Here is a 23,415-nt window from a genome sequence, read left to right on the forward strand (position 1 = left end):
TATTAGTCATTTTGTAGTAGAAAATTTGAATAAAAGAAAAAGAGTGAAAAATAGAATGCTTCAGTCTGTGTTCAATCCATATCAGTTCTTTCTTTGTAGGTGGATAGTATGCTTCATCATTAGTCCTTTGGGATTGTCTTGGATTATTGTATTGCTGAGAATCGTCAAGTAATTCACAGTTCTTCATCAAACAATTTTTCTGTCTCTGTGCATAATGTTCTCTTGGTTCTGCTCACTTTACTATATATCAGTTCATAAAAGTCTTTCCAGGCTTTTCTGAAATCATCCTATTTGTCATTTCTTATAACACAATAATATTCCATCACCATCACATACCACAACTTGTTTAGCCATTCCCTAACTGAATGGGCACTCCTTTGATTTCTAATTCTTAGCCACCACAAAAAGAGCTGCTATAAATATTTTTGTATGAACAGGTCTTTTTCTATTTTGGGGATATCTTTGGGATATAAACCTAGCAGTGGTATTGCAGGATCAAAGGGTATGCACAGTTTGGTTGCCCTTTGGTCATAATTCCAAATTGCTCTCGAGAATGGTTGGATCTTTTCACAATTTCACCAACAGTGGATTAGTGTCCCACTTTTCCCACATCCCTTTCAACATCCAATATTTTCCCTTTTTTTCATATTTGCCACTCTGATAGGTGTGAAATGATAACTCAGAGTTGTTTTACTTTTCAGTTCTCTGATCAATAGTGATTTAGAGCATTTTTTCATATGACTATAGATAGCTTTAATTTTTTTGTCTGAAAACTGCCTGTTCATATCCTTTGACCATTTATCAGTTGGGGAATGACTTGTATTTTTATAAATTTTACTCAGTTCTTTATATAATTAAGAAATGAGGCCTTTATCAAAGATAATTATTTCAAAGATTCTTTCCCAGTTTTCTGCTTTCCTTATAATTTTGGTTGCATTGGTTTTTGTGCAAAAGCTTTTTAATTATATATAATAAAAATTATCTATTTTATATTTTATATTGTTCTCTTTATCTTCTTTGGTCCTAAGTTCTTCCTTTGTCCATAAATCTGACAGATAAGGAACTATTCCATGCTCTCTTAGTTTGCTTATGGTATCACCCTTTATCTGTAAATCATGTACCCATTTTGACTTTTTTTTAGTATACATATACATGCATACCCTTTCCCAACAAAACTGGCCTACTTGGTGTTTTCTGTGCCCAAAATTCTATCTCCTGCCTTCATGCCTTTGCACAAGCTGTCCCATAGACATTCCCAGAATGCTTTCCCTTCTTACCTGGGGCTCTGGGAATCCCCAGCCCTCTTCAAGATTCAGTTTAAATTCCATTTGCTACGCATACATGAGGCCTTGACTTTATTCCCCCAGTCAATATAGTTCTTCCCACTCAATGCCAAAGTTAATTTGCATATATTTTGTATTATTTCTTTCTCTGGAGAAATGACATTTACCTCCTTAAAGTTCATTTTTTTTTGCCTTTGTATACCCAGCACTTAGCATAATGCCTGACACAAAGTAAGTGCTTGATAAATGCTTGTGAACTGAAGTTCATCAAGCTCCTCAATGCTCATTACCTCCATCTCTATCTCTACTTAGCCACCTATTTCCAGCTATGAAAGGGAGGAAAGAAATGTCACTGATATGAAAGTGGATTTTGTGCTGCCTATACCAAATACCAAAATTGCCAGTTAGGCTCCGCTCAGTCTCATACTCCCTACAACCTTCTACTCCAGGCCCAGGCTCCATCCCTATACCGTTGTCTCTGAGCAGATGACCCTGCCCCCTATCTTATGGAGAAGACTTAGGGTATCAGTTTTGAACTTCCTCATTTCCCATCTGCCACATCTCAAAAGTTTTTGATAGTCATTTATCCTTTGCTCTTGAAAAGGCAAACCTTATCACTCTGGCCCTTAATCCAATCCCCTCCTATCTAATCCAGGACTTTGTTCCATTGGTGATTACACCATCACACTCTCGTTTTCTTCCTTCCTTCCTTCCTTCCTTCCTTCCTTCCTTCCTTCCTTCCTTCCTTCCTTCCTTCCTTCCTTCCTTCCTTCCTTCCTTTCTTCCTTCCTTCCTTCCTTTCTTCCTTTCTTTCTTTCTTTGTGGGGCAATGACAGTTAAGTGACTTGCCCAGGGTCACACAGCTAGTAAGTGTCAAGTGTCTGAGGTAAGATTTGAACTCGGGTCCTCCTGAATCCAGGGCTGGTGCTTTATTCACTGTGCCACCTAGCTGTCCCCGCCACACTCTCATTTTCACAAAATTATTATCAGAAAGAGCCTCTAGATGCTATCTATCTAACCTGTTATTAGTCACCTCTAAATCTATGAGTGGTCATTCTCTCTTTGTTTGAAGATTTCTGGTGAGGGGCAACTGACTGCCTCTACCAGCAGTACATTCTGCTTTTGGGGATCTTTAATTAATAGGAACTACTTTCTCGCAATTTATACCTATTACTCTTAGTTATGCTCTCTGTGGCCAAAGAGAACAAATTTAATCCTTCTACAAGACTGCTTTTCTAATACTTGATGATTGCTAAAATGTTCTTCCCTAAGTCATCTCTTCTTTAAGTTTCAGTTCCTTCAACTGATCCTCATATGGCATGATGGTCCTTTGACTTTTCACTCTGTTAGTTTCTTCCACCTTCCCATAACCCTTCCATCTTCTTAAACTATAGTTCTAGGTCTCTCCTCCCTTTTACTACGTAACTTTGAGAAATTTATTGTCTGTATGTACTCACCACCAAATCACTCCACAACCACCAGGAATTCTATTCCTACTACTCTACTAAACCATGACCTCTTTTTTTTTTTTTTTTTTGCAGGCAATGGGGGGTTAAGTGACTTGCCCAGGGTCACACAGCTAGTAAGTGTCAAGTGTCTGAGGCCGGATTTGAACTCAGGTACTCCTGAATCCAGGGCCGGTAGTTTAACCACTGTGCCATCTAGCTGCCCCCTAAACCATGACCTCTTAATTGTTGAATCCACTTGCACTTTCTTGTGACATTCAGTAGGTTGTTTATACAAATCTGTTTTGTTAAATGAAAATATCATTACTAAGTAGCTACTTTGTACTTAGAAATGACTACATACTACAGGGAATACAAAAGAAGCAAAATATATACTAAAGGTTAGAAATGTTTCAATAAACAAAGTTCTATAATTACCCTCAGTCTTGGCAGTTAGTCTTAACAACACAATAAATTTGTTTAATTAATCCCTTTTATTAACTCTTGCTGAATAAAACAGCCTCTGTTGATGTCAGAAGCTCAAACCTTTGTTTCCTCAGTCATTTCATTTTCTACCTGCCATATGTCTCACTGTGGGAAGGAGGTAGTTCTAGTTTCTTGGAGGACATGCAAACAGAATAAGAACTATGGCATATCCTACAAGGCAAGAGAGGATCTGAATATTGTCTCAGAGATGGACTGAAGGTATTGTTTGAGACCAACGGAGCTAGAGCCAGAGCCAGAGAAGCTCATCACCACTAGAAAGTATAGATAGAGATAGAGCTTTCATTAAGAAAAGTAGTATAGAAAACCATGGGCAAATATTCTCTGTAATGGGGATAGCTAGAAGCCTTTCCAGAAAGATCAGGGGTGAAGCAAGGATGCCTATTATCACCACTAATATTCAATATTGTTCTAGAAACTATAGCCATAGCAATAAGACAAGAAAATGAAAATGAAGCAATTAGAATAGGCAATGAGGAAACAAAACTATCACTTTGCAGATTACAAGATGATACAGAGAATCCTAAAGAATCAACCAAAACAATAGTTGAAATAATTAACCACTTCAGCAAAGTTGCAGGATATAAAATAAACCCACATAAATCACCAGCATTCCAATATGTTACCAACAGACTACAGCAGGAAGACATAGAGAAATTCCATTTAAAATAACTATAGTCAATATAAAATTCTTGGGAGTCTACCTGAAAAGACAAAACTAGGAACTATACGATAACAATTATAAAACATTTTTCACACAAAGTCAGATGTAAACAAATTGAGAAATAATAATTGTTTATGGGTAGACCAAGACAATATAATAAAAATGACAATTCTACCTAAATTAATTTAATTCAGTGCCAGAGCAATCAAACTACTAAAAAGTTACTTTATAGAGCTAGAAAGAATAATAAAATTTATCTCGAAGAGCAAAAAGTCAAGCAGATCAAGGGAATCAGTGAAAAAAAATGTGAAGTAATGTGGCTTAGCAGTCACCAGATCTCAAAATATATTACAAAACCAAACATTAAAACAATCTGATATAGGCTAAGAAATAGAGTAGTGGGCCAGTGGCAAAAATTAGGTTCACAATATACAATAGTAAATGGCATAGTAATCTAGTATTTGACAAACCCAAAGATACAAGATTTTGGGACAAAAATTGCAGGGGAAATTGGAAAGTAGTTTGGCAGAAACTAGGTTTAGACCAACATATTACATTGTATACTGAGATAAGGTCAAAATGGGTACATAATTTAGACAAAAAGGGTGATATCATAAGCAAATTAGGGGAACATGGAATATTTTAGCTGTCAGATTTATGGATAAAGGAAGAATTTATGACCAAATAAGAGATAGAGAGCATTACAGGATGTAAACTAGATAATCTGATTATATAAAAATTTAATTAAAAGGTTTTATACAAACGAAACCAATGCAGCCAAGATTAGAAGGGAAGCAGGAAATTGGGGGAAATTATTTTTATAGCAAGTCTCTCTGATAAAGGCCTTATTTTTCAAATATATAAAGAGCTGAATCAAATTTATAAGAATTTGAATCATTTCCCAATTGACAAATGGTCAAAGGATATGAACAGGCAGTTTTCAGATGAAGAAATTAAAACTATCTATAGTCATAAGAAAAAATGCTCTACATCACTATTGATTAGAGAAATGCAAATTAAAACAACTCTGAGGTATTACCTCATACCTATCAGATTGGTTAATATGACAGTGTCACACTCAGCTGACTGAACCTAATCTTATCCCCATTCCCAAACCCATGAAATTGCCTGAGGTTGACCAGACATAATCACTCCCAACCTCCAGCTATTTTGTAAAAGTCCCAAACTCTCCCCTCTAGAGATTCCCAAGCTTTCTCTTTGTATTTTCACTTGTTATGCAAAACAATTTACCTTGCGAAAATGGGAGATGCCCCTAACTTCTCCCATCTGCAGCTTGGCCATTCCCTCTGTCTTAGCACCTCCTCCTTGGGTATCCCAGCACTTGCTGTGTGGCATCCCAAGCTGCAACTCACTTGCCCGGATTAAAAGCCTCAATTTTGCAATATTGGCTGTTTTTTCTTGAATTCAGGTTGACAATAGAAAGGAAAATAACAAATGTTGGAAGGGATGAGGGAAAATAGGTAATATTAATGAACTGCTGGAGGAGTTGTGAACTGCTTCAACCATTCTGGAAAGCAATTTGGAACTATGCCTAAAAGGCAATCAAACTGTAGCAATACTGCTACTAGGTCTATACCCAAAAAAAATCAAAGGAAAAGGAAAAGGACTCATATATAAAAATATTTATAACAGCTCTTTTTTGTGGTAGCAAAGAATTAGAAATTGAGGGGATGCCCATCAATTGGGGAATGGATGAACAAGTTGCTGTATATAATTGTGATGGAATACTATTGTGCTATAAGAAATGATGAGCAGGATGCTTTCAGAAAAACCTGCGAACACTTATATGAACGGATGCAAAATGAAGTAAGCAGAACCAGAACACTGTAAAAAGTAAAAGCAATATTGTGTGATGATCAACTGTCAATGACTTAGTTATTCTCCTGAAACACTTATGATGAAAAATGCTATCCACTTCCACATAAAGAACTGATGGAGTCTGAAAACAGATTCAAGCATTCTTTTAAAACTTTCTTTTTGCTTTTTTTGGCCTGCATTTTCTTTTACAATACAGTCAATATGGAAATGTGTTGTATGATACATATATAATCTGTATCATATCACTTGCCTTCTCAAGGAGGGGGTGAGGAGGGATGGAGAGAAATTATAACTCAAAATTTTAAAAAATGAATGCTAAAAATTTTTGTTTACATGTAATTGAAAAGAAAGATAATTAAATGTAATAAAGAGTTTACTTTCTATTATGGGGAAACCGGTAATCACACCAGTGAAAACAAGATAATTCTAAGAGGCAAAAATGTAGAGGGCAGGATATTTTGAGGGATAACCTGTACAAAAGTATAGATCCTAAGATGAATTACTTTAAGCTGGTAAGCCAGTCGGGCTAGAATGTAATGTATATAAAGAAGAGCAATATGAAATAACTGGAAAGACAGGTTGGGGCTAGACTATAGAAAGTTTTAAATACTAGGTTTAAAATGAGAAGTCTACATTTTATACTCATGGTAACAATGATCTGCTGAGACTTTTCAGCACAGATTCTAAGCCCAGGCAGTATGTAGTGAAAGTCCAACCTAGAAAAGAAGAGGACATCTATGATAGGTTTTGTGTAGGTGGACATGCCACAAACTGGCAAATTATTAGCCAAACTGTGAAAATGAAAAAGGCAAAATTGATGATAGTTATTCCCATTTCCCATAAAAGTTTAACTAGTAGGAGGTCAAAAGCAACTTCAAATGCCACAGTCAGCAAATGCTTCACTTCTGTGGCAAGAAGAAGGACAGGAAAACCAAGGGCAACAACAATTTAGAATACAAACTCAACTGTAAAACACTATGGACAAGAACAGTAGATTATGGGTAGTATCATTTCTTGAGAGTCAATGGCAGTGGAAGCTAAAATAAGTGTATAGAACATTTGGTATGGAACCCAATTAAGGTACATTATCCAAGGACATACATTGATGAAACTGATAAGGAATGCAACAAAAAGAGAAAACGGAACAAATTTTCTTTGTTACTACAGTGATGTAAAGGGATAATCATCAGTGAAAACATAACAAGAAACATTGGAACCTTCAGGTCTTTGATATGCTAAACAAAGAATTTGAAATGGCCCAGCAAATGGTGAAATGAGGAAGTATACACACTGAGGAAATCTGTTGGAGGCAACACAATCTTGAAAGCATCAAGACTTTATTTTATAAGATATCACAGGAACGCAAAGATGCCAAAAGGACAGGAAAAAATCATGAACAATATTATTTCTCAAATGAGACAATCAAGAGAATATAAGCAGGGGCAGCTAGGTGGCGCAGTGGATAGAGCACTGGCCCTGGAGTCAGGAGTACCTGAGATCAAATCCAGCCTCAGACACTTAACACTTACTAGCTGTGTGACCCTGGGCAAGTCACTTTACCCCAATTGCCTCACTAAGAAACAAACAAACAAAAAAAGAGAATATCAGCAACTGCTGAACCACAAGCTTTTCTCATCTTTATAAAATCTTTATGAGAATGGTCTATACACATTTTGAAAATATCCTTGATGAAAATATGAGAACAACCAAGCTTTCACAGATGATTGTGTACAGCAGAGCAGATCCTTAGTCACAAAACTGTTGGAAAGGCATAGAGATCATAAGATCTTTCTGTATGTATGGTTTGTTGATAGCCCCCCCCCCCAAAAAAAAGCATCTGATTTGGTACATAGTCTTACTGAAAACATGGCTTATAAGCACTTCAAAAGAAGAGGTGGGGCAGCTAGGTGGTGCAGTGGATAGAGCATTGGCCCTGGATTCAGGAGTACCTGAGTTCAAATCCGGCCTCAGACACTTAACACTTACTAGCTGTGTGACTCTGGGCAAGTCACTTAAACCCAATTGCCTCACTAAAAAAAAAAAAAAAAAGAAGAGGTGATTACTAAGAGTCCATATAACCCCTTAAAAGTAGATGTGTCAGACTATTATTGTTGTTCAGTCATGTCCAATTCTTCATGGACCATAGTATCCATGGGATTTTCTTGGCAAAGATAGTGGAGTGGTTTGCTATTTCCTTCTACAGTGGATTAAGGCAAACAGAAGTTAAATTAAGATAAGCCCAAGGTCACACAGGTAGTAAGTGTCTGAGGTCAGATTTGAACTCGGGTATTCCTGACGCCAGGCCCAGTACTCTTTCTACTCAGCCATCTAGCTGCTTCTATGTGTTGACCTCACCTCATTTCTTTTTTTGACACGGTTAACTAGACTGGCAACTAATGGCAATGCCTTAGACACAGTATAGCTAACAGGGCATTTGACAAGTTTATCATGCTATCCTTGTAAACAAGATGAAGAGATCATACAGGATCATAGATTTGGAACAGGAAGGAATTATAGAGATCAGGCAGTCTAGCTCTCTCACTTTACAGAGTAAACTAAGGCCTAGTAAGCAACACAAAGTCGATGACTTAAGGTCATGCGAACAGTAAATAAGCAGATAGTAGTTAGAATTTGATCATGGGTCTTCTGACTTGAAACCCACCCTTTCCATTATATTATGCTGTCTTAAACAGAGAAAACATAAGTGGAAAATGGCCTGATTCGGAGTGAAAGATGTTCACTAAAGATCATAAATGGTGCAGAGGGATAAGGATGGAGTGAGGAGGACGAATACTCCAGGGGCAGTACTAGATTTCCAGCTAGAATACAGAATAGATGATAGTTCAGTTAAGTGGATTTGAGGCTGGAAGAATGACCAGATTCAAAAAGTAGTCATTAATGACTTAAAAGTCGGCCAGGAGAGAGGAGTCTAGTGCAGTGTCCTGCTGATTTGTCCTTAGCTCTGTTGAACAGTGATTCATCGGTTACTTAGATGAAGTCAAAGATGGCATGTTTATCAAATCTGTAAATGACACGAAGCTGAGAAGAATTTGTTAGCACACTGAACAACCACAGCTGGGATCAAAACACCTCATAGGCTAAAATCATGAGCTGAATATAATAAATTGAAATTCAGTAGAGAGCAAGTAAAGTTCTATACTTGGGTTCAAAACTCAAATGCACAAGCACAAAATGAATGAGATATGGCTAGAAAACAGTTCTAGTGAAAAATATCTGAGGATTTAAGTGCGCTACAAACTCAATTTCTATCTACAATGTGACATGACGGCCAATAAAATCAACATATAATGCAAATATCAGGTTGTGTTAACAGATAAAGTATCCAAAACAAGGGATTTTTATGATACTTTGCCCTTTTTAGGTCAAAACTAGACTTTCTGGTTCAGTTCTAGGTATAAAATTTTAGATACTGCATTGACAAACTGAAGCATTTCCAGGTCACCACAATGGTGAAAGGCCATATGAATTTAGCCTAAAAATGAGAAGCATTACTCCAGCCTATATCAATCACTTCCTCCTGTGAACTCATTGATATAAGTATCAGTCATTTCATATTTAATATATAATGCCTAGTGACATTTCTTGGGGGGGGGGAGAAAAGGAAATAGGATAACTGCCTCCAAGTATTAAAAAGGCTGTCATATAGTCTTCTATTTATCCTCAGAGAGCAAAACTAACAGAAATGGGCATGAGATGTAGAAAAGGAGATGTAGGAGGAGTGTAAGTAAAAATTTCCAAATTATTATAGTCTCTCCAAACATACAATAGACCACCTCAGGAGGCAGTGGGTGTCCCATAAATACAAACCTCCGAGCAGTGGATGCACAAGTACTTGTTGGGAATGTAATAAGGATTCCAGTCTAGTTGGTACAGAAAACAACTCAAGTCTCTCCCAACTCTGGGATTCTGTGAATTCACATTAAGAACCAACGCAATACATAAACATGGATGGAAAGGTCATTCAATGATCACTGCTGCAAAATAGTACATTTTTCCCCTCATAAAAGTTTTATAACAGGAGAGTAGCTAAGAACCCCTTCCAAAAGGGTCTTTTAAAATGAAAGAAAAAAGAGAGAATATTTCATACCAGGTCTCCAGAAATTTGTCGGTGTCTGGCTTTGACTCTAAGGTCAGACGCCTCTCCAACTCAAAACTGTGGATGGACCGTAACTTTCGTACCAATGGGACATCTCTCTCTGGCTGTGTTGTCTCTGAGCGGACACGAATTGGTGAACCAAGGCTTGGTGCATTCAGTATACCATTTGCTGGACCATGACTATTCTCTTCTTCTGTAGCAGCCTATACAAATATAAAAATACACAGTTCATTCTAACTACAAATGTGACACTCTATTGAAACCAGTGCATCAAGATGAGCCGATATGAGAACTGATGTGTTTTTTCAGGAGATGCTCAGATTATGTGGGCAGGTTGGTTTCACTGGCACACTGGTATCCTAAGCTAATTGTTTGAATTGTATATTCAGTTTCAGTGTGATTATGGTTGTAACTTAGGAATAAGAGAAAGAATTAAAAAATGCAGAATTATTTGAAATGAATCATAATCACATAAACATAGTTCAAAGGGCAACAACTTATGATCTTCTCTATGTGTATTTAGTTATGATCTCTTCTTTTTATTATGTTCATTCAGTCTAATTACTATTCGAGATGGCCAGGGTCACTGGAACCTATCTGGAACATTATGATTATACATTAGCATTTATTGCGAATTTAAGCAGGTGCATGTCAAATAAGTCAACTGCCAATAATATTTAAGTTAAATAAACAGTGGAGGTTTAGGCTAAAAGACAGAAAAGTACTATCCCAAAGGATTCATCAGCATATTCTATGGACTGAACTGTCAATTGATGAATCTTACTGGTAACTCTCTTGAAATGAGAATAATCAAATCCCAGGACAATAATTCATATCTATATAGAACATTAAGGTTTACAAAGTACTTTTCTCACAACAGCTCTGTGAGATATATAGTGCAAAATGAAAAAAAAAACTGAAAGCAAGAAGAAAAGTGGCTTGGCCATAGTCATACAGCCAGTATCAGAGTACAGATTTCAAGTCTGGTCCTTTTGCACTATACCACGCCAGAACACTACCACTGATACAGTTCATATTCTGCAATGACAAGGTCACATAATCCTACAGCTGTGTCATGTTGGGACAAGTCATGAAGAGCACAGATAATCTGCTGCTACCTCCTATGACAGGGTAAAGGTCACATGCCCTCTGATTGGTCAAGATTCTTTTGTTTAGTTCAATAGAAAGCCTGATAGAATGTTGTGCAAGACAGAATTGGATAGGGAAGATTCTTTTTGGAGTCTCTTCAAAGACAAGGCATTTTATCTATGTTAATGAAGAAGAATATCACAGATGAATAAATCATCCAGAAGCTTCCTTTTAGCAATCAATTTCAATCTCCTTTCAACCAAACTCTTTTAAGACATCCCACAATGGAGCATGCATCTCTTCTCTTTCAATGTTCTTCTCGGTCCTGTGACCTCTATTAGAAAATCTAACCATCAGTGGTTTGCATGACACAGCAAAAGAGTAAAGGAGGAGAAATACGGTAATAACATGCTCCCTGGATAATTACGATTTGACTATAATGTAACCAGAAATCCACATAACAATTGCAATTGTAATGTAAATATTTTAGGTTCCTTCAATCTCTAAAATAGGTGTTTTGAAAAGTAACACAACTGCTAAAATGGGTAACATTCATAACAAGATCTTAACAATGAACACATGCTGTACCTGAATCATACCCATCAGTTTCTAGTTCCAAAACCACTGGAAATTATAAATAAGTCTGTAAAATTCATTTTTTATCACTAAATAGCCATTACAAAAATCCTTTTTTAAGGATGAAAAAAAAGCAAACTTCTTGGTTTCTAACAGTTACTGAATGTGAACATGTTTAAAGGCAATGAACTTCTTAAATGTGTACCTGTGATAAACGAACTACTGTCTTCACTTGACCAAATTTATATATTTGAACTCTAGTAAGAAAAAAGGGCAAGTGGGAATTGTTTAAGACTAGATGACTGAGTCAGGAGTAGTAAAATAAACTGCTCGTTAAGGTTTTATAGCAGGTAATATCAGCAACACACAATGCATATTCCAAATATGTTCATATGTTCCATTTTTCCTGGTTTCAGATTCAGTGGTTGGTGAACATTCACTGCTACCCACACCTATTCCAATGGAATGTGCACATGGTCAAGACCTTGGGAGAGGCCAATGGCCAGTGTGTACTACAGTTCCGCCAGTGTAGCAGAGGGAAAGGGACTGGGATCGTTGCATGACATTTTATTTTTACTTTATTTATTTATTTATTTTTGCAAGGCAATGGGGGTTAAGTGACTTGCCCAGGGTCACACAGCTAGTAACTCTCAAGTGTCTGAGGCTGGATTTGAACTCAGGTCCTCCTGAATCCAGGGCCAGTGCTTTATCCACTGAGCCACCTAGCCACCCCCTTTGCATGACATTTTGAAAGGTACACTTTTTTCTCTAAGCCTTTTTGCCTGTAAAAAATGTATATAATCTCACCTTCCTCATATATCCACAGCAAAAATTAGTGTTTGATGTTGGCAAACTGAAAAACCTGGATAAAATTTGCTACAGAAGTACACATTACTAGTATTAAAATGTCCATGAACTGCCAGGTATTCTGAATGCTTCTAATTACTAATTTTTTTTCTAATTTCTAATGTTAATGAAGCCAAACATTGCTAATTTAATAGAATTAGATAAATGCAGTTAGGAGCACAAAGAGGAACGTTTAAGAGGTACACACCTTACAGACCCCCAGTTTTATCTTGTTCCTGTTGACATCCATTTCCTCCCAGACATCCTTCTCCTGAGGACGAGGGTGTCCCACAGATCCAGGAAGTTTATCTGGTGATACACCACCGACAGGGATACCATTCTCCCCATCACTGAGTTGTTCATCTGGAAATACCTCATCTGTATTTTCTCTAAGTAAGTCTCCTGGAATAGGGGTGGCATTTGCAATTCTATAGAGGACAAAAGAAAGAGGCAAAATTTACAATCAGTACAAAGATAAAAATACAATGAGGCTATCCTTCTGCATTTGATTCCTAGATTTTTTTTTTTTTTTAGTGAGGCAATTGGGGTTAAGTGACTTGCCCAGGGTCACACAGGTAGTAAGTGTTAAGTGTCTGAGGTCAGATTTGAACTCAGGTACTCCTGACTCCAGGGTCTGTGCTCTATCCACTGTGCCACCTAGCTGCCCCAATTTCTAGATTTTAATAGCAAAGTCCACACATACTTAGGTTACAAAAAGCAAAAAAAGAAAGAGTCTTTAGAAAGCCAGGCTATACCTATGTTGAGGCAAGAAGATTCCCAAACTTGTTCATTTCACGTGGTAATAAATTCTCAGATCTAAATAAAATATTCTACTAACTTCACTTAATATGACTTAATAGAAGTTAAATTAGAAATGTTATTATTACTCAAGAAAAGCCTTTATTAATTAAAATGAGATTCCTAATTATTTGATATTTTCCCAGGGATAAGGAAAAGACTATTATAAGCAGAAAGGGTTCAATGTTAGGGCAATCACATGATCAGCTTATTGTGTAAAACATTAAAACTGCTTGCACAAATATTGCGGGACACCTTTCTGAAAGTCATATGAATTCAGATGTTCATAGGACATGACTTGCTGTATGCTGGAGGAAAACCCAGAACCACTATTCTATATCCAGTTTCAATCATGGTTTCCTGAAACTTATTTACTATTTCTTTGTGTTTATATATCTTTTAGGTGGTTGGTTTTCTCTAATTAGGCTATTGATTTGTCAAGGCAGTAGTGAGGTCTTCTATTTCTTTTGTATCTTTTTTATAACACCTAGAATTCAACATACCAGGTGATCTAAAAATATTTTTGCCTGGGAACAAGTACTTAGCAAAAAATTGCACCCTTTTCTTGGTAGTAATTTAAAATGTCTGGAAATAGAAGCATATCCTTCAACAGATCATGGGGATAATGGCCAAACAACGTGTAGTTATCACAAGAATGTCTATTTTGTACAGGCATCCCATAATGTTCATCATTTCATAATGACACATTTATAGAATCTTAAAGCTAGAAGGAAGCATAGAGATTGCCTAGTTCACCCTCCTGATTTTACCAAAGAGGAAACAGAGAACCAGAGTAGCTGTGACTTTTTCAAGGCAAATGACAAAGCCAATATTATAGCAGTGTCCTAACCCCCAAGTTCAGTGGGTTTTTTTTTTTTTGGTGAGGCAATTGGGGTTAAGTGACTTGCCCAGGGTCACACAGCCAGTAAGTGTTAAGTGTCTGAGGCCAGATTTGAACTCAGGTAATCCAGATTCCAGGGCCTGTGCTCTATCCATTGCGCCATCTAGCTGCCCCTCAGTGTTCTTTTAGCACTATCTCACTGCCTCTCCATATTCATCAATTTGAGATCAGTGCTCCATGATCTGATAGTCTAGGGCGTAACTACTTTCAGTATAGACCCCTTCCCCGATGGACTAATCCTAGACACTGAAGCCTTTTGTCAAGCAAAGTTTGGATTCCAAAAGTACCAAGACAGACACGAATCTCAACTAAAGCCCTTGCAGCTCTCAAAATCATTCCTCCTAGGGCTCTGACAGAGAATAAGTCTGTCAATCAATCATTCTTAGAAAAGAGGTTTCAACAAACACTTATTCAGCACACATTTGCCTTCAAGCCAACTGAGAGATTTATTCTAAATAAATATTCCAAAGAATTAATTCCAAATATAGTTTGGGAATTGTCTAAAAATCAATTAGCCGCATACAAGCAAAATGTGTTTAATAACTACTGAGTCCAACATAATGTGTTCACTAACATTTCTCCCAGCCTTGGCTAAATCTTCATTCATCTGCTCTTGTTTGCATCTCTGAAAACCAGAAAAGCCAAGCCCTACCATTTTCAAGGCTCGGATTCCTCTGTGGCCACAAAAAACAATGTTTTGTTAGCAGATACTCCCTTACTTCTACACTAGCATTTTGATTCCATTAAGCTCTGGCTCCTCTCACACTATGCCAACTTCTTTTCTTTCTAGACATAAGAAATCTCTACCCCCTCATCCTTGCTTTTCTCCTAACCACCACCCTCACTCCCTTCACGCCTCTGATAGGATGATGTCACACTTCAACTCCTCCCTCCGTGGGCCCCTCCAGAAGCTCATTCACTCTCAATGGTTCCAGCCCTCTCACAACTGAAGGTTCCCTCTCAGTTCTTACTTTAACCCATCATAATGTTTCAGCTTCACCTTTAACTCAAATCACAACATGGCACCTCTGTGATGTCCAAACTTCTGGTTACATCCAAGAAATAGGCGACTAGAAGTAATGTGAAAAAGAATATATGCCAGAGATGAGTGCATGAACATGTGACCTAGGTTTGCCAATGCACATATGTGCTGGGCCTGTAATAGGATGGAAAAGGAGGTGAAAATGGAGTTTGGTGGTCAGGGCAATGGACTTGTTATGGGCCCATAGCACCCCAGAAGTTCTCTGGAGCACATCAAAGAACCTTCTCCTTGAGAAACTAAACCAGAGGACAGACAGATAAATGGAACCAGATTGGACTGAGCTAGCTCTGAGACCCCCACCCTTCTTTCTAGTCTCCCTCAATCCTGGGGCAATAAGATTAGGTGTGGCTGCTTCCTTTGTGTCGGGAGGAGATGGCTTGAGAGATCTGCAGCCACCCTTCACCCAACTCCTCCTGCCACCACCAGTGGGGGGATGGTCTCTCACTAAGGGAACTTTCCACAGTCAGATGGTCACCCCTATCAGTCCTCTATAAAAGTACCTGCTGGTCTCCTGCTCAAGGAGACTGGTATCTCAGAGCCATACTTTGCCATGCCTTTCTCCCCATGAGAAGTCCAAGGATTTCTTTCATGGTTTCCCTTCCCTTCCCCTGCCACTAAATAAATTACTATCTATTCTAACTGCTTTTGTGTGCAAGAGGGTGTAATTCTTTAAAGAGGAATTCCTAAGGACCCCAAACCCCCTGTACCCTATTTTCCCCATGACAGACTGAAATCCTATATGAGAAGACATCCATTTGGACCATGCCTCTGCTATTTATTATTTATTTTACATTATTTATTTATTGGGCCTGAACTGTCCTCATCTATAAGACTAAGGAATTGGGCTCTAAGCTCCTTCTCAATCTAAATCCTACAATTTTATGGCCTCCAGATTGCAGGAGTCAGACCTGGAGGTAATCTTACTGATCATTTTGTCCAGCTGCCCTCATGTTACCTATGAGAAAACTGAGGCACAGAGAGGCTGATTAACTTGGGTGAGAAATAGTTATCAATAACTTCTATCTCGAGGGACCCAGGGATCTCCCCTACTTTCTTAGTCCTTTCTCCCCACCCTCGCACCCCCACTCCAAGGTCTAGTTCTCCTTGAAAGTAGGATTCAGGGGGCAGCTAGGTGGCGCAGTAGATAAAGCACTGGCCCTGGATTCAGGAAGACCTGAGTTCAAATCCAACCTCAGACACTTGACATTTACTAGCTGTGTGACCCTGGGCAAGTCATTTAACCCCCATTGCCCCACCAAAAAAAAAAAGTAGGATTCATCTGGGTGAAGCTCAACCCAATAAGAAATCTTGGGAGGACACAGATCCATTTGTCTAGATAGCTGAAGAAACTTCACTGATGAGATCTGGAAATTATTGTTCTTCCATCAGTTTGGGTGAGGGTCTACATTCTTGTTCTGATGCCATTTTGGTCAAGATTTGAGTGACCTAAATCACATATCCCCAGACTTCATTTTAATATAACACACTTCCAAATCATGACAACCAATTAGATTTGATTGCTATGTGATGGACCTCTTATAGTTAGAAGTGTATATAAACTGTGACCCCACTTCCAGGAGTCTTTGGTCTGAGAGAGATGGCCAGTGACCATCTTTGTATTAATAACCTGTCAGCCTATTAATAAAATTACTTAATTACCCAAAACTAAGTCTCTCATATTTTCAATTTTCATACTTGGCCAAAGTCACACGAGTAGTAAGTGGCAAAGCCAGAAGTGAGATGTTAAATTTAGTGCTATCCCCACTACAATTTACTGTGTGTATGTTACTATGCTAAGTTTGAGTGATAAAAGGTGAAAAACAATACATTCAGGGCAGCTAGGTGGTACTGTGGATAGAGCACCAGCTCTGGAGTCAGGGGTACCTAAATTCAAATTCTGTCTCAGACACTTACTATTTGTGTGAACCTGAGCAAGTCACTTAACCCTGATTGCCTTTAAAAGAAAGAAAGAAAGAAAAACAATATATTCCATTTTTTGCTCTCAAAGAACTTACAATCTAATAAGAAGGGCTATAATAAGTATATAAATAAGTGTGATATGAGGTAGAATGTGAAAAGGGAAACTTAGAGATTTAAACCAGGGAAATAAAGTTGAAAGACTAGTAATTATATATTCTTTTTCATTTTAATGTACCCTCTTCCACTTATCTCCTTAATGTTTTCTCTCCCAAACTTTTGTGTGTATATATTTTACACACATATATGTGTGCATATAAATATAACATGTATATAACATACATGCACATATACACATACATGTGTATATATACATGTATAAATTCATATACATATATACACACATATATCCTTTGGAAGAAGTCTAATGTTATGAGGACAGCATGGTCCCACTGTCTTATTTTTATTTATTTATTATATTTTATTTTCATTATTTTTATATCTTCTCAATATATTATTACTACCTGAATGTTGACAGAATTTTCTTACTGAGAATTTTTACTCTATCCCTTCATCACCTGAATTTCTGACAGCCTTAGACATCTCTATTTTTTTTTTGTTTTTTTTTGGTGAGGCAATTGGGGTTAAGTGACTTGCCCAGGGTCACACAGCTAGTGTTAAGTGTCTGAGGCCGGATTTGAACTCAGGTACTCAGGTACTCCAGGGCCGGTGCTCTATCCACTGCGCCATCTAGCTGCCTCGACATCTCTATTTTTTCCCTCCTTCCTTTCTTTTTTTGGCGGGGCAATGAGGGTTAAGTGACTTGCCCAAGTTCACATAGCTAGTAACTGTCCAGTGTCTGAGGCTGGATTTGAACTCAGGTCTTCCTGAATTCAGGGCTAGTGCTTTATCCACTGTACCACCTAGCTGCCTCCCCCCCCCACCCCCCTTCTTAACCTTACTTCAACGGGAGGCAGAGCTAAGATGAAGTACAGTCTGGGACCCAGCTGAACTCCCCCAACATTCCTTTCCAAAAATCTTTAAAATAACGCTTCAAATAAGATTTTGGAGTGGCAGAGCCAACAAAAGGACAAAGGGAAACATTATTCCAGCCTAAGACAATTTAAGAGGTCCACAGGAAAGATCTGTAACACCAAACTAGGTGCAGGCCTGGAGCATGGTAGAAGCACCAGTGGGGGGACTTGGAGGTGACCATGAAAGCAGCAGCAGCAGCTTCAGGAGCTTTTAGACCAGTGGTGGTAAGGGGGTCAGACAACTGGTCAGAATAAGATTACAGAGGATCCTTTGCTGGCACTGAGTGAAGTAAGAGCTAATTGACAACTCTATTATTCATACTTAGTTCAGGGTTGAAGGTCTAGGACAGAGAGGAGCACTTGTGATCAGTCACAAGAAAACATGGGACCTAGTCACAGTTCTAGGGCCAAGAGGAGCATAAGTACTTATGGTTGCAGGAAAGAAGGGGCCCTCCAGGATAAAGACTAGAGCCCAGATCAGGAGAGCAGTAGCTTCACCTCTCCCCAGATCATATCACCTTGGAAGCACTGAAAAATTACAGATCCTCAGAACTAACTCTCAAAATAGCCACGTGAAAAAGCCTGAAGCTTAGAACAATGCCTCCCTACTCCATAGGTGAGCAGAGCCCATTTTTAACATAAAGTTCAAAGTGAAGAAATAGTTTGGGGAAATGAGCAAACAACAACAAAAAAGAATGTCACCATGAAAACTACTACAGTAGCAGGGAAGACCAAGACATACACTTGGAAGGAGACAGCAATGTAAAAACAACTATAAGCAAAGTCTCAAAAAATATGACAATTGAACCCATACCCAATAAGAATTCTTAGAAGAGTTAAAGAAAGAGATAACAATGGTAGAAGAAAAATAGGGGAAAGAAATGAGAGTGATGCAAGAAAATTATGAAATGAGTTTAACAGCTTGGTAAAAGAGACACGAAAACCACTGAAGAAACTATCACTCTATAAAGCAGAATGGGCCAAATGGAAAAGGAGGCACAAAAATTCAAATAATTCCCTAAAAATTAGAATTGGGCAAGTGATAATGTGATAAGTGATAATGACTCCATGAGACTTCAAGAGATAATAAAACAAAATCAGAAGAATGGAAAAAATGGGAAATATTTAATTGGAAAAACAACTGACTTAGAAAATAGATCAAGGAGAGATACAGTAAGAATTACTGGACTATCTGAAAGCCATGATTAAAAAAAAAGCCTAGACATCATATTTCAAGAAATTATTAAGGAAAACTGCCCTGATATACTAGAACCAGAGGGTAAAATAGAAACTGAAAGAATCCACGTATTACCCAAAAAAGATCCCCAAATAAAAATTCCCAGGAATATTATAGCCAAATTCAAGGACATATGACAAATGCTGGAGGGCATGAGAGAAAATAGGTAACATTAATGAACTCCTGGTAAGAGTTGTGAAATGGTCCAATCATTCTGGAGAGCAATCTGGAACTATGGTCAAAGGGCTATTAAAACTATGCATATACCCTTTGACCCTATAATACCACTACTAAGTCTATATCCCAAAGAGATCTAAGAAAAAGGAAAAGGATATATATGCACAAAAATATTTTATAGTAGCTCTTTTTTTGTGGTGGCAAAGAATTGGAAATTGAGGGGATGCTCATCAATTGGGGAATGGCTGAACGAGGTATAGTGTATGACTGGGATCAAGTTACTATTATACTACAAGCAATGATGAACAAAGTAGTTTCAGGAAAAAGGAAACAAAACATGGCAAGACCTATATGAACTGGTGCAAAGTGAAGGAAGAATAACCAGAAGATCATTGTGCACAGTAATAGCAATGTTGTAATGATGATTAACTGTGAAAGCCTTGGATACTTTGATCAATACCATGATCCAAGAGAATTCCAAAGGATTTTTGATGAAAAAAAATGCTATCTGGGGCGGCTAGGTAGCGCAGTGGATAAAGCACCAGCCCTGGAGTCAGGAGTACCTGAGTTCAAATCCGGCCTCAGACACTTAACACTTACTAGCTGTGTGACCCTGGGCAAGTCACTTAACCCCAATTGCCTCACTAAAAAAAAAAAAAAAAAAAAAGCTATCTACCTCCAGAGGGAGCACTGATGAACTCTGAGTGAAAACTGAAATAGAATTTTCTTGCTTTTTTTTCTTTTTTGCAATATGGCTAATTTGGAAATAGCTTTTATGTGATTTCACATGTTTACTTGGTATCATATTGTTTGCCTTCTCAGCGTGTGTGGGAGGAGTGGGAGGGAAGGAGGGAATCTGGAACTCAAAATTTAAAAAGAAAATGTCAAAAATAAATATTAAATATTAAAAAATAAAATGAACCTGACAAACATCAGCAAACATAAACACTTCCATATGGCAAAAAAGAAGAAGAAAAGGCCAGATTAGAAGTCTCTATGTGAAATCATGAGCCATGTCCACTTTTGACACTGATCAGAAAGTAATGGGGACAAGTACTAGAAGGATTGGAAAGCCTGAGTTCTAACCCCACCTCATGACTAACTAGCTGTGTGTCCTTGGACAAATTACTTAACCTCTTTGGGCCTCAGTTCCTCATCTGTAAAATGTAAGGAGTTGGACAAAGAGTTTCTATGTTATGTTCCAGTTTTGTGATTCTACATGAATTCTCACTGATCTCAGTAACCTCTGAGGATCCCAAGTCTCAAACTCACATTAAAAATAGGCATGAGGTGAAATCAACTACTGATCTAATATGTATAGATAGCACTGCCTGTGCCCTGAGCAAATAAAGGGAGGGCTTCTACCTATACAGGGTATTCCACAAGCTTTGACAACTTGAGATTGCACCAAGACTTTTAGGACACACTGTGTTTTCTCCCACATAACTTTTAAAGGCTATAGCAATGGCTAAAGAGGATTAAAAAAGAAAGGAGAGGGGAAGCTAGGTGGGGTAGTGGATAGAGCACCGGCCCTGGAGTCAGGAGGACCTGAGTTCAAATCTGGCCTCAGACACTTAACACTTACTAGCTATGTGACCCTGGGCAAATCATTTAACCCCAATTGCCTCACCAAAAAAATTAAAAAAAAAAAAAAAGAAAGGAGAGAGAAAGTTGATGATGAGAAAAATGAAAGAATATTCAACTGGCAGAGCTGTAGCAGAGAAGAGGGAAAAACAGAAAGAAAAAGAATGCAGGGAAAGCAACCATAGACCAAAGACTAACTTATCCCCACCCTTCAAAAACCAGACAGATTATTCTTAAAGGGCCTATGTGGTATTTGTGACCCCAATAACCAGCATTAACTACAATATATTAATATACAATTGCTGCTTATTATACTCTCTAGAGACCTATATATTCTCCAGGTGTGAGCCAGCCGCAACAAAGTTCTTTCTCACTCTGAAGAATGCTTGTCAGGACATTGAGAATTCTCAAGTCGTAGAATTCCTTAATTCCCACTTCACAGGGCAGTCTACTGTCACTTTATTAGAAAAGTAGCACCAATCTAGGGAATGGACAAGAGCAGTATTGAGTTCAGGGAACCCTGTTGCCTTTCTCCTACTTCTTGGCATTGGGGACCCTGAAGAAAGAGTTTGGATGAACTGCAGGGTGTTTCTGCTGCTGCCGAACTGTTTGGGGATGACACATCAGGGAACAAACTGTTCAGGACATACCCAATTGCAGCAGGTGTTAGGCGAGTATGTAACTGAGGGGTTGTGGAAGTTGTAGTTGTTGTTAGGGAGCCATCAGTTCCACTCTTCTCCCAATCAAAAGGGTCACTCTCAATTACTCCAAAAGTCTTGATGCTGTTGTCAAACACGGATGTAAGTAGCTAAATCCACATACATAAAAAACAAGACAAAACAAAACACTGAGTAAGCCAACAATAAATACAGAGTTGCTTCAGTTCTTTAAGGGTGCAAGAAAGAGAACCACAGGCTCGTCATTTGGTTTTCCTCCAAGATTTAATTTAAATAAAAATGCTCCAACAGACATCCCCATTGAACTTCTTAATAATGAAAATACTTTTATTTCTTTAGATTAGGTTAATTTACAGATTTGGTCTAAAAACAAGTCTCAGAGGCCTCAAGAGACCATCATCTCTTTTTTAAGCCTTTTTTTTTTTTAAAGAACCCTATGATAGGACCCAGTATTCTCAAGGCTATGTTTATTCTTTCTTCATAATCACTTCATTTATTCTGTCAGCATCCAGCCTAGAGACAGTTTGATAGTCAACTTCTATTATTCTTTTCTCTTCTGTGACATGAGCAACCATATTTATTCTGATTCCTAACCCTACTCTTCACCTTTTATTCTCTCCCTCCAGCATCTTTTCTTCTGAGTACAGTGGGTGTTAGCAAGTGCCATATCACCAAATCTAATGATACAGTAGGTTTCCTGAGCCTTCCTTTTCTCATCGCATTTGGTAATTCACCTTTTCTTACTTTCTCCTAAATACTCTACTTTAAAAGTTCAACTTTTCTCCCTTCTCCACAAGCAATCACTACATAGTATTTTTCTTCTCCAGCAAAGTTTCTACCTTTTTATTTTTACCCTTTATTTATTTCACTTTTCATACTTTGATCATGTCTCAGGTTAATGCCTACCAACTCTGCCAAAAATATTGGCTGTAGATTCATTTTACTTTCTGATTTTGTGGTTTCTCTTAAAATTTCTTCAATGCTCTCCTTCATACACAAACACACACACACATGTGTGTGTATGTGTATATATACACAGACATACATATATGTGTATGTGTATGTGTATATACTTTCTATTAGCATCAGACTTCTAGTTTTCAGGGCCATACTTTGTCTCTATCTATACCTTCTGCAACAACTTTCTACCTTTTTCTTCCCTATCTCCAGATTGGTGCTACTTTTCTAATAAAGAGATACTCTAATCCAGAGCTTCTTTTTTGTTTTGTTTTGCTTTTTTGGCAGGGCGATGAGGGTTAAGTGACTTGCTCAGGGTCACACAGCTAGTAAGTGTCAAGTGTCTGAGGCCAGATTTGAACTCAGGTCCTCCTGAATCCAGGGCCAGTGCTTTATCCACTGTGCCACCTAGCTGCCCCTAATCCAGAGCTTCTTAAACGATGGGTTGCAACCTCATAGGGAGTCACGTAACTGAAATGGGGGTCGTGAAAAATTTGGCAAGAGTAAAAGGTTATGTATACCTATTTTATAAATACCTATATATCCCAGGTCATGTAAACATTTTTCAGGCAAAAAGGGGTCATGAGTGGAAACAGTTTAAGAAGCCCTGCTCTAATCCATCCTAAACACAACAGTGGTAATAACTTTTTTTTTTTTTTTTTTAGTGAGGCAATTGGGGTTAAGTGACTTGCCTAGGGTCACACAGCTAGTAAGTGTTAAGTGTCTGA

The 23,415-nt window shown here is 38.0% G+C and overlaps 1 protein-coding gene across 1 annotated transcript in view; it reads right to left on the reverse strand.

Annotated features, from left to right (window-relative positions):
- Positions 1–23,415, reverse strand: part of TTBK2 (tau tubulin kinase 2) — a 218,316-nt gene that overhangs the window by 38,928 nt on the left and 155,973 nt on the right. The window contains exons 10-12 of the mRNA XM_043983478.1: positions 21,704–21,861; positions 12,572–12,791; positions 9,844–10,055 (exon numbers count right to left, since the gene is read on the reverse strand). Coding sequence (XP_043839413.1) covers positions 9,844–10,055; positions 12,572–12,791; positions 21,704–21,861 — 590 coding nt within the window. The remainder of the gene's footprint in view (positions 1–9,843; positions 10,056–12,571; positions 12,792–21,703; positions 21,862–23,415) is intronic.

The sequence above is a fragment of the Dromiciops gliroides genome, chromosome 2, assembly GCF_019393635.1.
Source record: "Dromiciops gliroides isolate mDroGli1 chromosome 2, mDroGli1.pri, whole genome shotgun sequence".
Lineage (NCBI taxonomy): Eukaryota > Metazoa > Chordata > Mammalia > Microbiotheria > Microbiotheriidae > Dromiciops > Dromiciops gliroides.